This window comes from Rhinichthys klamathensis, unplaced genomic scaffold (assembly GCF_029890125.1).
Source record: "Rhinichthys klamathensis goyatoka isolate OS25496 unplaced genomic scaffold, OSU_Roscu_1.1 h1tg000076l_1, whole genome shotgun sequence".
In the NCBI taxonomy this organism is placed as follows: domain Eukaryota; kingdom Metazoa; phylum Chordata; class Actinopteri; order Cypriniformes; family Leuciscidae; genus Rhinichthys; species Rhinichthys klamathensis.
The window spans coordinates 5,387,666-5,404,919 of NW_026606618.1; the positions used below are offsets into that span (position 1 = coordinate 5,387,666).

General features: G+C 39.8%; 2 protein-coding genes across 2 annotated transcripts; one reads left to right on the forward strand and one right to left on the reverse strand.

Annotated features, from left to right (window-relative positions):
* The first annotated feature begins 1,159 nt into the window (after positions 1 to 1,159).
* Positions 1,160 to 5,411, forward strand: tmem178ba (transmembrane protein 178Ba). Its single transcript, XM_056251135.1, has 4 exons — positions 1,160 to 1,838; positions 2,540 to 2,656; positions 4,878 to 5,015; positions 5,102 to 5,411. Exons 1-4 carry the CDS (start codon positions 1,457 to 1,459, stop codon positions 5,356 to 5,358), a joined length of 894 nt encoding a protein of 297 aa, XP_056107110.1. The 5' UTR covers positions 1,160 to 1,456; the 3' UTR covers positions 5,359 to 5,411.
* A 1,312-nt stretch (positions 5,412 to 6,723) lies between these two features.
* cnot4a (CCR4-NOT transcription complex, subunit 4a) lies at positions 6,724 to 16,972 on the reverse strand. The gene is made up of 13 exons (XM_056251134.1): positions 16,554 to 16,972; positions 15,053 to 15,274; positions 12,603 to 12,800; positions 11,553 to 11,639; positions 11,063 to 11,164; positions 10,743 to 10,868; positions 10,515 to 10,636; positions 9,406 to 9,615; positions 9,239 to 9,296; positions 8,893 to 9,148; positions 8,364 to 8,795; positions 7,175 to 7,408; positions 6,724 to 7,091 (listed from the first exon to the last, which is right to left on the reverse strand). The coding sequence occupies exons 2-13, from the start codon at positions 15,224 to 15,226 to the stop codon at positions 6,772 to 6,774; spliced, it is 2,319 nt and encodes a 772-aa protein (XP_056107109.1). The 5' UTR covers positions 15,227 to 15,274; positions 16,554 to 16,972; the 3' UTR covers positions 6,724 to 6,771.
* Between the last annotated feature and the right edge of the window lie 282 nt (positions 16,973 to 17,254).

The following is a 17,254-nucleotide window of genomic DNA, read 5'->3' on the forward strand; positions in this document are numbered from 1 at the left end:
TGCAAAGCAAATGCTACAATAATGAGAGCCTGGACACTTAGGCCTGGTTTCACAGACAGGCCTAATAAAAAAAAACTTATAAAAAAATGTTGCCTTTAATTTGCCTTATAAAAAAAAAAATTACTGGTTTGCATCTTGAGACAAAACAATGGTTTTGACATTTTCAGATATGTTAGTGCAAATTTCTTTCAAGTTAAAACGGCTCAAACATGCATTTTAGTCTGGGACTAAAGACTTGAGCCTTGTCTGTGAAACAAGAGGATAGACATGTTATAAACATGAAAAAAAAAGTGAAATGCTGCATCACATAAAACAAATATTACTTTGGCTTTTTTACATACCTTAATAGGTCAACATATACTGGGAGATACAATTAATAAAATCACATCAAATTCATTTATATAATTTTTATTCATTGAATATGTTTTACTTAAGTCTAGATTTTTTTTTTTTAAGTGTCAGGAAATGCTTTTTTTGTTGATCATTTTCCACTCTTCTCTGTTTAAGGTATATGTATGTACATATTTATATAGACCTATATAACCACCCAACAATCTGATCCCCATGGAGGCCATTGTGTAAATTGCCCCTGTCTGTGCATCCATTACCAATAAACATTCTTCATTTTGAATGACTACGAGTCATTAACCCTTTTATTCGTGACTTTAAAGCAGTCTTGAAGCTTATTTTGTTCAGAACTTTTAACTGCTGTTGATAACATGCTTAACATGAGAAAGCAACAAAGACCAAGTGAATGGTAAGCTTTAGTGTCTCGTGTGTGTGTGTGGTGTGGGGTGGTATTTATTTATTTTCTATATTTAAGGAGTTAAATACACAATCAGAATATGAAGCGTGGTAAATCAAACCAACTGCTCAATTTTAAGTGGGTAAAATAATCGAAATAATTTAAAAGTTACTTTTGTATTTGCAGTGATTCATTTGAACGAATCAATTTTTAAAATCTTTTTCAGTTTTTAAATTCCTTTTCAGTCATAACTGTTCAATCATTTTTATTTCCTTTATTTTTAAATTCCTTTTCAGTAGTCATTTTTTAATAATTTCCAGTTCCTTTATTTTTAAATTCCCTTTCAGTCGTCATTTTTTAATAATTTCCAGTTCTTTTATTTGTAATTTATTTTTCACTCATGATTTTCGCATGATTCTCAGTTCCTCTGTGTGATTGTCGTGTGTCCCTGCCTGCAGCAGCTCAGAGAGGAAGAGCTCGTCCAATACAGTCTACGAGCAGGGCAGCAGGCTATAGAGGAAATTACAGACGGAACGGGATTTTTTTTTTTGTAATAGTCGACGTATCTCATTCATTTAAAAGGGCATGTTTACAGCAAGCACACCATTTGCCTTTTTTAACGCGCTAAGAGATGCTGAAGCAGGATTGACTCGCTGCGTCGGTGAAAGGAGCTGTCCACCATGAGGTGCTGATCGGCGGCCTGGCAGAACGATGGCGACGGGGAAGTGGCTTCTGTACACGGGTCTCTGTCTGTCTCTCGTCGCCTTGTGTTTCTTGACAATTGCAATCTCATCGGATCACTGGTACGAAACGGACGCGAGGAGATACAAGGAACGTTGCCGAACTTTCTCGAACCGCAGGAGCGATCCGGGTTTTATATACATCCCCAACCACAGCCTTCCACTGCGAGCCAGCCGAGCGAACCTGGACCGATGGGAAAACCGACTGCTTCTGACTAGAAACCGGCGTCAGCTGTTCGCGATGAGCGCGGCGGATGAGTGCAGCAGACGCTACAATTCAACCAACATGGGTCTGTGGAGCCAATGCTACAGGGTGGGATTTGACCCAGACATCGAAGAGCTCATTCACAAAGGTAAAAACATCCAACTGAGTCTTATAGGAATGTGTTGGCTGTGTTGATGCAAAGCAAATGCTACAATAATGTGAGCCTGGAAAATGCCATTTCAAGCTAGAAGACATGTCTTCTTGCTTGAAATGGCATTTTCCAGGCTCACATTATTGTAGCATCTGCTTTGCAATGTTTATAATATGCATCAGAGTAAAATGCCATTTCATTATAATCAGTTGCACAGGGCACCGTTGGATATTTTCCTCAATATTGAACATAATGAGCATCTCTGAACATTAATTGTAGTTATACATTCTGTTCTCTATATGAATTGTAATGGCTTAGATCAGTGGTCTGCAATCGGTCTTGGAGTACCTGAGCAATACACATTTTGAATGTGTAACTACCTCATTCAGTACACTTGATATATTTTCATCAACTCATTAGTAGAGGCTCCAAGAATTTGACATGGTCTGCTAGGGTACTTGAGAACTACTTATTTAGTCCAAAATGAGCTGTACTCAGTTGACCATCTGTGTAGTTTACACATCTAAATGTGACACTTGTCCATATGCATAAGCAGGCTCAGCTCAACAGGGGACCTGGTCCAACTAACCATGAGCTTGACAACCACTAACAACTGTCTGGACCCACTTTACATCTTGGAGCTTGGGATCATACTGGGATCAGATGTAATGCTGATTCTGATTTTCTTGTTTTTCCAGGAACTATCGAGCGTTGCTCCTTTATAAGGTACTTTTACTCCTCCCCTGCAGTGACTCGAAAGGATCTTTCCTACAACATCACCAAGACTATCCAGCAAGATGATTGGCATGCCCTGCGTGAGTGGGACTTGCTCTTTTCGATCTGCATCAGTGTTATCCCAGGCCCTCTTACAAAGGGGTCTTCCCACTATGGCACTATGGTCCTCTAAGCAGTGTTACTAGTATACTACCATGCGATTAGGAATCATTAGGAAGCATGGCATTCGTTTTCACTGTTATGCTGATGATACTCAGCTCTATATTTCTTCATGCCCTGACGAAACTTATCAATTCACAAAATTAAAGAAATGCATAGCTGATATAAAAAACTGGATGACTAGTAATTTCCTACTACTTAATTCTGAAAAAAAAACAGAGATTCTAATTATTGGACAAAAAACGTCCTCACGTAATAACCTAGAATACTGTCTAACACTTGATGGCTGCTCTGTCAAGTCTTCGGTTAGGAACCTGGGTGTGCTCTTTGATACCAATCTTTCACTTGAAAGTCACGTGTCTAGTATCTGTAAAACCGAATTCTTCCATCTTAAAAATATATCTAAATTACGTCATATGCTCTCAATGACAAATGCGGAACAATTAGTTCATGCGTTCATGACATCAAGGCTAGATTATTGTAATGCTCTACTGGGTGGTTGCCCTGCACGCTTAATAAACAAACTACAGCAAGTTCAAAACGCAGCCGCTCGAGTTCTTACCAGAACCAGGAAGTATGACCATATTAGCCCGGTTCTGTCAACACTGCATTGGCTCCCTATTAAACGTTGTATAAATTGTAAAATATTGCTAATTATTTACAAAGCACTAAATGGTTTATCTCCCCAGTACTTGAGTGAGCTCTTAACGCATTATAGTCCGTCACGACTATTGCAATCTCAAAGTTCTGTATAGTTGATAATACCTAGAATATTAAAATCGACTGCTGGCGGTAGATCCTTTTCCTATTTAGCACCAAAACTTTGGAACAGTCTTCCTAACATTCTCCGGGAAGCAGAGACACTCTGTCAGTTTAAATCTAGACTAAAACACATCTCTTTGACCTAGCATACACATAACACATTATCAACTTCTATAATTCAATGTTTGGCTGCATAGATTAGGTCAGCCGGAACCGGGAACACTTCCCATAAATCTTGATGTACTCGTTACATCGTAAGAAGAATGGCGTCTACGCTAATATTAGTCTCTCTGTTTATCCCGAGGTTTACCGCACTCCACCGGATCCAAGCCGTATCCAGATCTGATGAAGGACATGCGCCTGGACACGACGACAACGCAGTCCTGAAGTGTCAACTAGTCTCTCCCCTGTGAAGGCCTCCTTCCCTTCCCTTTACCTCTGTACAGATAAAACGGTGTCAGAATAATTCCAATTCACATGGCTACACGGAAGCGATAAAAAAAACTGTATTATACATGTTTACGGCCAGACAAGTCATTTGTTGAGGTCAATTTGTAAAGAAAGACTACACGCCTGCGCACATATATATTCAAACGGTCATATCTATAGACTAAACACGTAATACGCATGTGCACGCCGTCAGCGTTTTCATAGATTCACGTTTTTGAAGTTTACGCAGAGATGATAACTTCTAAAATAAAAATTCAACGCTTGCACCTTGGAACCTATTTCAAGGTTTGTGTTCTCGAGCCACCAGGCACTGTTGTTGTGCGAATGAGCTGGTCGGAGCACATTAAGGGTTTTCTGTTAGAACGGTGTCGTATTAGCGGCCCCTAAGTAAATAACTAATGATCTTTGCAACGGAAGTGAATCAATAAAAACTAAGTTTACCTGGACAATAACTTTATTCTAGAGCTGCTGTAAAGACAAAAAAATCTGTCACTTTAATTTCCTATTATCACTGTAAAGCTGCTTTGAAACTGTATATTGTTAAAAGCGCTATATAAATGAAGGTGACTTGACTTGACTATACTTACTGGGCCCTGGATAAAGGGGCAGTCACATTAGGGAAATTTCATTCTTGGAATGAATTGGATTTCGCCCTCAAAATTTGGCGAAGCAACAGTAAACGTGACTGCACCTTAAAGCAAATGAGTGTATTTGATATAGCAGCAGAGTTTCAAGCAAGGGTATCCAATCCTGTTCCTGGAATTGCCACCTTCCTGTCAAGTTCAGCTGGAACAAACCTATCAATGCCTTCAGAATTACTAGAAATTCCTACCAGGTGTGCTGGAACAGGTTGGAGCTAAACTCTACAAGATAGTAGTAATCAACGAGCAGGATTGGGCACCCCCAGTAACTTGCTATGTTCCCCTCCAGATTTGCGTCGGATGACAGCTGGGTTCATGGGCATGGCCCTATCCATCATTCTCTTTGGCTGGACCATTGGCGTTTTGGGCTGTTGCTGGCAGCAAGGCCTCATGCATTACGTTGCTGGTCTACTCTTCCTAATGGGAGGTATGTTAATTCACTGAATTGCTCCTTAATGTGATGTTCTCCCCTATTTTTGAACAGCTACCAATTAGTATCATGTCCCACCACAGGTACCTTCTGCATCATCTCTCTGTGCACCTGTGTGGCCGGCATCAACTTCGAACTGTCTCGCTACCCACGTTATCTGTTCAGCCTCCCGGATGATATAAGCCATGGTTACGGCTGGTCCATGTTCAGTGCCTGGGGAGGGCTGGGACTGACCCTCATAGCCGGGTTCTTCTGCACCCTGGCACCATCGATTCAGCCTCCTCCACCATCCCGTACCTCCTGTCCTAAGTCTCGCATGGAGAACGGAACGGTGTGCTAAAGCTTCACACGTTGTGACACTTGATACATTAACACAAACTTGTTTATAGACTTTGTTATTCACCGTTTCAAAAATGTATGATTTACCATGGATTTCATTATGTGCTATAAATGTTTTCAATGTCAATAATTTCATCATTGGACAATAAAATGCCTCATGTAAGAAAACAATTCTACTGTTTCTACATCAGAAAAAAAGAGAATCAAACAGAGGCACTGAATACTCAATTTTATTTAAGATTTCATTGTTCCAGACCAGCAGAAAAGGGGGTAAATTCTTCTCTTTTAGCGCTTTATTTTGCATTAAATGATTTCAGCAGCATGTTAAACCCAAATGTCGGACTACATTGATTTTTTTTCCTGAAAGAATGAGTGATTGCGTTTGATAAATACTGTTTAGTATGGCCACACAGATGAGAAAGAAAAGAGTAGAACTCATTTGAAGGCATTGGAATGGGGGCATGTTAGTGTGCGCTGTCTTTTTGCCTTCAACACTCGTATTATCTGCAATCATGCCTTGACATGTCTGCCTTTATTACCATCACAATCCTTCCCAAGGTTCCAGACTCGATTCCTGATTCATACCTTGTATGAATGGCTTATTCTATAGGCAAGCCAATAAACACTTCCACAGAGGTCTTGCTCGCCTTTCTTCATGGGAATGAAGTTACTGCAGACATCCTGTAGCAGCATGTCAGGTCTCACATCACCATCCTTGCCCTAAGACGCTTTAGACAAACCCCCTGAATACAAAATGGGTTCCTCCCTAAGATATAGAAGGTTCCACTCTGTCATTAATGAAGTCCCTTCCAAAGAGGACCAGGGTCTTGACTCTACAAATGCCCTCAAACATCTTACCTGTGGCCCGTAAACATTAAGCGTGTAAGAAGCTGAGAGCATTACATAGACTTATCTTAAAATAATCCGCTTCCGTTTCCTTTGAGTGGTGGTGAGACCTAACATACGGGAAGTGTAAAGATTCACAGTATTAAATTTCAGTCTGTACCTTGGGTGAAGGAGTGAGGCCAATCAGACATGTTATTCACTTAAGCACATTCCGTTTAGCCATTATTAGTCACATGTACACATCAGTGCTCATGGTTTTCTCTGCACATTTCAATGTCAGACTCTTTTTTTCCCCCCTCAGAATCATATGTGAAGGTGTGTGTATATGTGTTAGGACCCTCAGTGTCTGCCAGACACCTTCATTCAAATCATTACCCTGCACTGATGGTGCTCATAATACAGAGACGTATGTGTGCCTTCAAAAAAAAGTGACAGCAGACAAACAAATCCTGATGGGAAAGGGATGGAGAGGGAAAGGGTAGAAAGACGAGAGCTTATGTTACGTTATTAATGGAAGTGGTATATTTGCAGTTTCATGTTTGTAATGCAGTTAAATCAAGGGTTGTCTTTAGTGACGGTCGATACCGGCACTCTGTAGGATGTCTGTGGCCGTCTGTGCTGGGGGTCTGAAGGCTGTCTGAAAGCCTGGAGGGGGGGAGTGGAACTGACTTGGGGTGAGTGTGGGCGGGGGGAGGTAGGGGGCCCAGGCGGCTCTGTGTAAGGAGAGGTGGGCCGCCGCGTCCAGGAGGCCAGTGTGAGGGGGCTGTGGGAGTGCGCTGGAGCTGGGCGGTCCGTCCATCTCTGTGAGAGCCTGCAGTGACTTGAGCCAGTGTGGCGGATTGTCATCCTGGAGACAGTCCAAACTGTTGCCTGTGGATGCTGGGATACCTGGAGTTTGGAAATGGACACGATTTAGCACTATTACCAGCAAAGCTTTTATCCGTAACTAGTTTATAAAACACAAACCGCACCTGTGATGATGGCGGGGTCCATCCAACTGGCCGCACTGTCCCAGCTGAGGCTGTGCGAGACTCCAGCTGGGCCTACCGGCACCCCGATGTGATTCACACTGGAAGTAGAGGAGGAGGATGAGGAAGAGGTAGAGTTCGGGAGGCCACCGAAGTTGATATTGATATTTGGTAGGAGTGCTCGCAGTCCGTCCTGCCACTCTTTCACATTTATGCTTTCTGAAGAGCCATTGTTTTCTGAAAGAGAAAAAAATTAATGAAACATTTTTACTTTTTGTATCCTTACATCATGTGTACACCGAATCTGTCAGAGCAAATGTTCTGGAACCATTTCTGTTGTCAGGAGTAGCAAAAGAACATCAGGAATAGAACGGGGCATCAATTTACTGTTGGTGTCACGTCACTGAATATAATGGTTTCGATTTTCTTTTTACCATTTATTTTTATATTTTCAGTTGAAATATATTTCACTTAGTTTCCAAGGCAACGTTTCTAATTTTCGTTTAAGTATTTCATTTAATATTCATATTTATATCTGCCTTATTTAAAACAAATAAAAAAGTTAACAATTCACCCGTCACAGGTAATTTGATTGACAGGCGATCTGACCAATCATAATCCGCCATCCGTCATTTTGTCCGACAAGGCAGTCAGGAGAGTTAGTAGATTAACGTCGGTGGATTCCTTCTGATATTCATTCATGTTTATTTGATGCAATAAATGAACTAGAAGGAAGAGATGATTGGTTCATGCGCAGCTTTAACGAGGCGCTACAGCGATCTGCCACGACACATTAAAGAGAACGGTATTTATTGTTTCAATTTCTTTAAAAAAAATGACCAAAAAAGTTGAGACTTTGTTTAATATCACATCTGTCAGCGCGTTGTCAGTGTCCTCTCTGCTTCGCGATGTATTTTTCACCACGTGAGAACATGATGTGTGCTGTAAGAGCGGCATGGTTTTGTCGGACATAGCAACAGTAACTAAAGGGGGCGGGTCTTTGCGAACGGTCAATTAAAAGGCAACTCGGTGCAAAATACAACAATAAACAAACTGGGAATGAGTTCAACTTGTTTCTATTTGGATCAGTGGGCTGCATCTGTAGTACTCTGCTTAGACAAGGTGTTTTAATACACACACACACAGGTGATTCATAAAAACTGGAGTGCACAAGACAGATGCATTCCCTAACCTGATATAGGAATCCCCCCAAGGCCGGTGCTGTGGTGCTGGGCCGGCATGCTCAGGTCTAAGAAATGGCTGTGTGCAGCTGCTGCGGTGGCCGTGTGGTTCAAGTGTGTGAGGTTATTGCGGGTAGGGAGGCCCATCCAGGGGTGGCGTGCGGCCATGTGTTGGGGAAGGCTGAAGGAGTTATAGAGGCCTCTGTGCTGGAGGTGAGGAAGGCGCTGTTGGCCGTTGGGGAGGCTGGTCTGATGGGAGGGGTTGGGAGAGAGGGGGGAATGCTCCTGGACTGACAGCTCTTTCTCTATGAGGTCGGCCAGAGCCTTCCGTGTGACGTCGAATGGGTCGAAGCCCAGGTCATCGTCCTGCTGCTGCTGCTTGGCTGAAGAGCCGAAACCGAAGGCTGCCTGCCAATCAGTGGAGGACGACACGGGGATAGTGTCTGCAACAAGGAAGAGAGATTGATGGGTTTACCCGATTAGCTCCGCTTACACTGAAATCTTATTGTTCCAAAATCCTACTACATTGCATGCGCCTACCTGAGGTGAAAAGGCTCTGTGGTTCTGGAGTCATGGGCCAGTCGGAGGTTCCCTGTGGTGAACTGGAGAAGGGGGGCAGGCTGCTGGGGATGGGGTTGGGATGTCTGAAATTGCTGTTGTCTGAGAAAAGAGACTGAGACTCCGCTGCCGCCCCTTCGAAGGGTGAACGTGCTGCGAGTTCGGCCACGCTGATGGGCACAACGAGGCTGGGTTTAGTAAGGCCAGGTGGAGGAGATGGGGACTCGCTACTGGATGTCTGCCAAACCAAATACAGACAGATGGATCAAAAAAACAAAACAAAAACATGATAACAATTATCAGCAATTCACTTTTTTTTAGCACTTACCTGTGATATATTTTCCCCGTTTCCTATACTTATGGGTTCTGATGGTTTCTCAATTGGACTGAAATGAAAACACAGTGTAATAAGCACGCACAAAAACAATAAGTGCCGTCACTTGATATGAGTCATTGGATATCAACACTACTGGCTAGGCTTCTCCAGTACAGTACCTGGTAGGCTCTAAGGCTGATGGGAAGGGTGGGAGGCCCATGTTCTGCTCTATTCCCTGTTCAGGGTCTGGTTCGTCTGGAGTCATGTGGTCCGAGTCTGTTAGGCAGTCTAAAAGAGGAGGGGACTTGCGATGCTCTGTGGTTAAACCGTTAACCATTTTCCCATAGCTCTGTAATGAGGGCCACCCTTCTTTATTGGTGCTATTTGGTCTGGGAATAAAATAATGCTAAGTTAAAAATGGGAACCACACTTCTAAAAGAAAAGAGAAACTTCATAACACTTTACAATAAGGTTCATTAGTTAATGTATTAGCTAACAAGAACTAACAATGAGCAATACATTTTTACACTATTTATTAATCTTTGTTAATGTTATTTAATAAAAATACAGCTGTTCATTGTTTGTGCATGTTAGTTCACAGTGTATTAACTAATGTTAACAAATATAACATTTGATTCCCAATGCATTAGTAAATGTTGAAATTAATATTAACTAAGATTAATAAATGCTGTAGAAGTATTGTTCATTCTTAGTTCATGTTAGCTAAGGTAGTTAACTAAGGAACCTTATTGTAAAGTGTTACCAGAAACTTATCATATATAATAGCTGAATTATATACACTACCATTCAAAAGTTTGGGGTCAGTAAGACTTTTTTCTTTTTAATAAATAAATACTTTTCGTCAGCAAAGACACATTAAACAGATAAATAAATGCTGTTATTTTGAAATTTCTATTCATCAAAAAATATCGCAAAAAATGTATCACAGGTTCCACACAAACTATTAAGCAGCACAACTGTTTTCAACATTGATAATAATAATGATTTCTGAAGGACCATTCAACACTGCATAATCTAATAATACTGTTACTTAATAATTTAATAATATTTCATACTAACCCCAAACCTATGAACGGTAGTGAATATTTTTTTCTTTTTATATATTTGAATATAATTAATTATCATATAATTATTTAATTATAAACATAATTATCTAACTATCAATTATTGCGTATATTGCAAAAATAAGGCAAATTTTCACAAAAAAAACTGGATATGGTTATCATGATCGGTGTGTAGCAATAAAATTCAAGATTAAAAGCAACACCTCTGAGTGGAGTTGGGTTTGCTCTTCGACTTCTCCCCACATGTTGAGGTTTGTAAAAAGTTAGGGTTCGCTTTGTAAAGGTCTTGGAGTAATTTTTGTTCATACTCTTGATGTTTCCCAGCCTAAAAACAAAATGTACACACACAGAAAGAGCAAAATCATTTTCAAAATGTCATTTAATTTATGCATTGACTTGTCTGAACTGATCGATCTGCATAAATCGCTCACCTGCATTTCTTCTTTTGTAAAACTAGCCGCTTCATCCCCCAGTTCATGTAAATACATGCAGTCTGGTTTGGGACACTGCATGCTTTTAAGAAAATAACTGCAGTACTTTGTTGTACCTAAAGAAGCCTGGAGACACAGAACTACTTTAATAACAAACAAAAATTGATAGAAGAATAAATGTAATATACATGAATTAACACATGAAGAGATGAGAATAAATAACACTAAACTTTAAACGTCGTATCATAACACTTCTAAGGGACGTCACGTCCTGAATCATATTTGTTAAAAGGACTGTGCTGTGATGGTTTAACACTTACCTTAAGTGTTCTACCATCCACTATGACATTGTTCACACACTGTATTGCTCTAAGGGCGTCCTCTGAACGGATGTAAGTTACATAGGCACTGGCACTAGGACCCTGTGGAGTGAAAGGTCAAAATATAAGTGTGTGTTTTCTTTACTCTACTGTTTTGCTGTAGCCTTAAAGGAACAGTTCACGCAACAAAGAAAATTCTGTTATCATTTACTCGCCCTCATGCCTCATTTTGTTTATCTTAGATATAGTCCATTCTTCTGCTGAAGCCATTGACTTCCATTGCATGGAAACAAAAATACGAAGTCAATGGCTACCGTTACCCACATTCTTCAATCTTCTGTGTTCAGCAGAAGAAAGAAATTCATACAGGTTTGGAACAACATGAGGGCGAGTCAATGATGACAGAATTTTCATTTTTGGTAGAACTATCCCTATAAGCCAGAGACTTTTCCCACACACGAGAGTCACATGGACATGAAGTTTTTCCTACCTGTGAACCTGCATATGATGTGCTGTTATTGATGACCACTTTATGAATTTTGCCGAACTTCCCGAAATATTCTGGGCGCTTTAGAACCTACGAAATGATCAAAGTGACAGTGATTCCTTCAAGTGAATTATTGCATGAACGACAAAACCGACACTACGCTGAATTAAGCCCACTTATTATATATCACACAATCAAACAGTGAAATGACTCTGAGGGAGGAAATTTCCTTTTGTTCAGCAAAATGTAAACGGCTCCCTGATGAAAACGCTCTATTTTTGTGCCATTCTCATTTACCTCCCACAGGAAGTGATACATTTCTCACTGATGTGATATGGGCACAGGGTGATCTGCCCTTCTTTGCATGATCAGTGATTTAGATACATGTGCATTATATCGTAAATTACTACTTTTATTGTAGTACTTTTAGATTGTACACTACTGTTCAAAGGTTTGGGGTCAGTGAGATTTTTCTTTCAATGATTCCAGGGAAAAAAAGAAAAGTGTATCACGGTTTCCACAAAAATATTAAGCAGCACACCTCTTTTCAACATTGATAAGAAATGTTTCTTAAACAGCAAATCAGCGTATTAGAATGATTTCTGAAGGATCATGTGACATGGAAGAGTGGATGCTGAAAATTCCAGCTTTGTCATCACAGGAATAAATCACAATTTAAAATATCTGGGAATTATTTTCATTTGTAATAACATATCAGAATATTACTGCGTTTACTGTATTTTTTTATTAAATACATGCAGCTTCGAATAATCTTCTTTCAAAAACATTTAAAAATCCTTTATAAACAAAAAAAAAACTGACCCAAACTTTTGTACTAATTTTGAGTTAATTTCATAGAGGTAGCAGCTAGTTAATCATTATCAAGTTAATTGTTAAAGTCTATTCAAACAAATGCAATAAATAACATTAAAATTTGAAAAAATATTGACGTTCATAATTCAATAGATCCAAATAAAATAAAAAACTGAAAACAGTCACTATATAATAAAAACCACAAAAAAGACATCAACATTGTCTAATATGATGAATCACCTCTGCGTCCGCGAGTCTTTGAGAAAGTCCCACCACGAACACGAGGTTTCGCTGCACCACGCGGACGCTGGCCAGGTGCTTGCGGTTCTCCGTCACCTTCTGCTTCTTTTCATTCTGCTTCTGCTTCTTCTCGTTCTTTATCCTCTGGATCTCCTCTTGTGACAGTGGCTTGTATACTGCCGGATCCTCCGGGTAAGGCTACAGGAGACACACACAACTCGTTACCTCGCTTGAACCCGTATCCCGAGGGCTAGCATGCTCAAAGAACTCTGCAAATAGGTCAAGTTTTCAGGTTGACACCATTGCAGTGAATGAAATGAACCACATCGCGATTACACTTGGGAAGTGCGGTTTGCTAAAAAAGTGGTGCAACATGCTTTAGCCACAAATGCATAACCAGGTTTTTAGAACATTTAGGCCAGTTAATCAGACAATATTTCGCCACTGCGCTTGTGCATAATTTTTTTTTTTTACAATCAACAATAAAATATAGTCATGGCAACTTCTTGTTTAAATACATATCAACCATCCAGTTCTCTAGATTCTGCTACTACGTTCAGTGGTTTTGTTTCAGAAACTAGCTTGTATATTGGGCAACAAGTGGCGAGCCAACACACTAGCAGAAATAAAACTTTAATGAGCCAATACATCAATCATTCTTCCAAAACACGTTTTTGTCTTACCATGATTTACTATGGTAAGCCTGCTATACGCGTTTATATTTTAGACTTGATCGGATATTTTTTGCGGGAAACTGCATACATGTGTAGAAAAAAAGTTGGTCTGGCTAGTTGGTCCGTGTGTATGGTGTGGAAGTGACAGGTTAGTTATCACAATGAGCGAGAAAGGTTGACATGGAGCCTAGGGATGCACAATGATATCGGAACAACATCGGTATCGGCCGATAAAAGCTTAAAATGACCATCATCGGCAGATATGAATATTACTGCCGATGAGCCTTGCCGATAGAGTGGCGTTTCCTATGAGCAAATCAATGTGTGTATATTAGACGTGTCGCGTGCAGCTCTTAAAGAGACAGTATCTATAATATGCTGCCGCTTGTCCTTAAAGTCCCACTCCGATCATATTTTGAGCTATTTTTAAACATTCCCAGTGGTCTTTAAATTATGATTATGCCATTTTTAGCCAAAATCACAAAACCTGTGCCGTTTTCTGGGACTTTGCTTCAGCAGAGCAGCAGTAGCTCATTAGCAATTCGCCTCTGCGTTGTGGGCGGAGCCATTGGCACGGAGACGCCCCTCCCCCTGCCCGTTGCTGAGAGCTCTGTCTCTCCCGCTAGCTTACATCCCCAATACCGGTGGGGCAACAGTATTATATACACGTTAATTATTATTATCCGAAGTTAATCAAAGTTATCACCGATCACCGATCATTATTTCACTCCAAGACGTCGCGTGTGGAGACGCCCAGTGGAGTTACTACGTCACAACTCCAGTCTATTTTAGCCGGCATTTTAGCGTCTGCTACTGATTCACAGCCATTTGAATGTAGAAATACTCAGAAATACAACTTTGAGCTTATTTTTCTCAAGATATGTCCTCTAACATCAGAAAAATGCCACAAGAACATGTTAACACCTAGAAAAACATTATTTTCATCGGAGTGGGTCTTTAAAGAGATACTGCACCCAGAAATAAAAATTCTGTCATTGTTTACTCACTCTGTTGTTCCAAACCTGTATTAATTTCTTTCTTGTGCTTAAATATACTATGGTATATTTATATACTAAATATATACTAATATACACTGGAGTACAGCAACTGTTTGGTTGGCCACATTCTTCCAAATAACTTTTATTTTCATTTTCAACAGAAGAAAGAAATTTATTTGGGTTTAAAACAACTTGAGAGAGTAAATGATGACAATTTAAATTTTTGGGAGAACTATCCCTTTAATGTTAATAAAACAACAAAACACAAAGAGGAAATCACTCACTGCTCTTGACTGAGAACTTGAATAGAAGCTTTAATAAGCTTTTTTTGCACTTAAAAAAAATACAAATATATCGGTACCGGCATCGGGCAAAATTAGTTTGAAAATATCGGCATATCGAACATCGGCCAAAATCCAATATCGTGCATCCCTAATGGAGCAGCTAAATCGCAAACCACCCGTTTTAAAAACAAAGCCAAACAGAGGAGAGTCTGCTGTCAAAAAGAGAACAAGAAAGAGCTCGTAATTCAGAGATGGCGAGAACTGAGGGATTTGAAATGTTGTAAAAGCGACACGGAGATGACGTTTTTATTACTCGACAGGGGAGTAAAGTATTTTACTGAAAAGATAAACTGTCTGCCATATGTAGCGCTCTAACAGAGGTCATTGTAAAGTAATAACCTCCGAACACGCCGAGTATTGGTATGGTTGGTATTAGAATGTGTTTCGCAACTAGATATATAACAATACAATAAACAATCATCAGAAGCTCTTACCTTTCTGCAAGCAGGGCAGAGGCCGTTCTCGTCTGTGCGGATGCGGTGCCAGCAGAAACGGCAGATCTGGTAGCCGCAGGTGCAGGGGAAGAAGTTGACATCGTCGATCTCCAGCGGTTCCATGCACAGTGGGCACTCCATGGGGTCTTCCTTCAGCTCTGGACTGCGGGACATCCTATCGCACGTAAGTTCAGGAGAGTCTCTGGCAGGTTGGCCAATAGGCTGATGCAAAGTCACAGAAAGTAGTTTGGGATGAAGTGAGATTTGATTTAAACACAGCAGCCTGGATGATGACAATACTTTACTCTAGTACATAAATGCTCTTGTTAAATATTCATATCGAAAAAATACATGCCGTTAGCTCAAAACTAATTTAATAGCCATTACAAATGAAGATAGGCAGCTGTCATAGGCTCAAAGCAGTAAAAAACATCAAGCTACCACAAAGCACATTAAGCCTTTTCATGTTACTCTCAATACAGTCAGTTAGCCCAGTTGACTATAAACATGCTGATGTATTGGGATTGCAGAATAGGATCACTGGGTCACATTAGAGATGAGTGTATCACAGGTATTTGCAGTCCACGCACAGATATAAAAAAAAAATAACCCGTTAAAATTAAATTGCGTCCACATTTTAACACTGAATACAGAACCAAAGTTATATTCACAACAACATACTATAGCTAACGTTAAATGAACTGCAAATCACAACATGCGATTCAGACTGTCTTTTGTGCAACACTGACAACATTGTATCACAACAGACGCACTTATAAACGACGCAGTTCATATTTATTCAGAAAAATATAATTTCTAAAAGCAAACTACTACTTATTTTCAGCGAAAGCATAAATGAAAGATTCCCACTTATATCTCTCACATCACCCCAGATCAAACACTATGTTTAGATTCGCAGACCTCCGTAGAGCCCGTTTCGGCTTCAAAATGACAATAATTAAATAAACACCACATTTAATCCATATTTTAATATCTATGAATCTTTATTAAAACCCCAATTATTGATATCTCGCATCATGTATGTCTAGCGGCGCGTCAGTCGCGCTGAAAGCCGGTCAGGTGTCTCCACAGCTGGGACAGACTTCAACTGACATAACACAACGCCTAAAACATCGATTTCACTCCCCGTCAGACAATAACACACAAACCTAAAGGCACGCATATTTTGAAATGCTTATAAAAGAATAAAATGACTTTCCTCACATATATTTTTGTCGACAACGAGTGTTTTCTGAACGTTTCTATTTTGCGGCCTACACACAGCTAAAGCCTGCGACTCTCCTACTGATCGGCCCGGCAACTAGAGGAGGAACCGCTGCCAGTCCACCTTTGACTTCACCTTTCACTTAAACTCAATGTTTTATGCTTTAACCACGGGGTTAGTCTGCTTCAACACACATATGCAAACCTAATACCGCTGAAGTAATTATATTCGGGTGTATGGATCGCGATTAAAGCAGTTGTTTTGTAGGGTACTCACTTCAACTAGCTGGTCCTGTATTGCAGGGATTCCACTCCAAGGGATATTGACTCTAGTTTAGGCGGGGGTTTCTGCCTTTCAACTGATCAGATGTGCCTATCTGATAGTTTGGAATGAGCACTATTCCACAGCTCAGATGTTCAATATTGATTAGATGTTTCCTACTCAGTTTTACTGTTTATTTAGGTAGCAGATTCTTTACCACCATCTTACACTGAAATGAGGAGGGAATACAGTAACCAGTCACCTCTCATTGAGTTTGCGCAAGATGCGATGCACAATGTATTGTGGGAGATGTAGTTTATTTTGTAAAAGTAATTTTCAACATACATCAGCAATGTTCTAGATTCGTCACTAGGGGCGATACAAATTCATGTTATCAGATTTAGGAAAAGTCATTTTTGATAGAAGTATTTTAATAAAAAAAAATAAAAAAATGCTGCATAGGTTAAAACAAATTATTTCAAAAACTTTTTTACTTTATTTTTAAAGTATCATAATTTTTTATTTGAAGTTCACCAAATAGTGTAGTATATACATGTCATGTCCTTTACAATTTAATAATAATTATACAATAATTAAATAATAAAAATGTGTTTGTTATTTTAACCAAAATTTTAAATACAATGCAAAAACGGTGTAGTTTATATAATTAAAAATCAGTAATTAAAAAATAGAGGACCTAACTCTGCGCCTCTAAA

Coding starts and splice junctions, on each gene's coding strand:
- tmem178ba (XM_056251135.1), top strand. CDS start 1,457: ATGGCGACGGGGAAGTGGCTTCTGTACACGGGTCTCTGTCTGTCTCTC. Junction 1,839..2,539: donor CGAAGAGCTCATTCACAAAG/GTAAAAACATCC, acceptor TTGTTTTTCCAG/GAACTATCGAGCGTTGCTCC. Junction 2,657..4,877: donor AGATGATTGGCATGCCCTGC/GTGAGTGGGACT, acceptor GTTCCCCTCCAG/ATTTGCGTCGGATGACAGCT.
- cnot4a (XM_056251134.1), bottom strand. CDS start 15,226: ATGTCCCGCAGTCCAGAGCTGAAGGAAGACCCCATGGAGTGCCCACTG. Junction 12,801..15,052: donor TCTGCCCTGCTTGCAGAAAG/GTAAGAGCTTCT, acceptor TGTCTCCTGTAG/CCTTACCCGGAGGATCCGGC. Junction 7,092..7,174: donor GGACCCCGCCATCATCACAG/GTGCGGTTTGTG, acceptor TCCAAACTCCAG/GTATCCCAGCATCCACAGGC.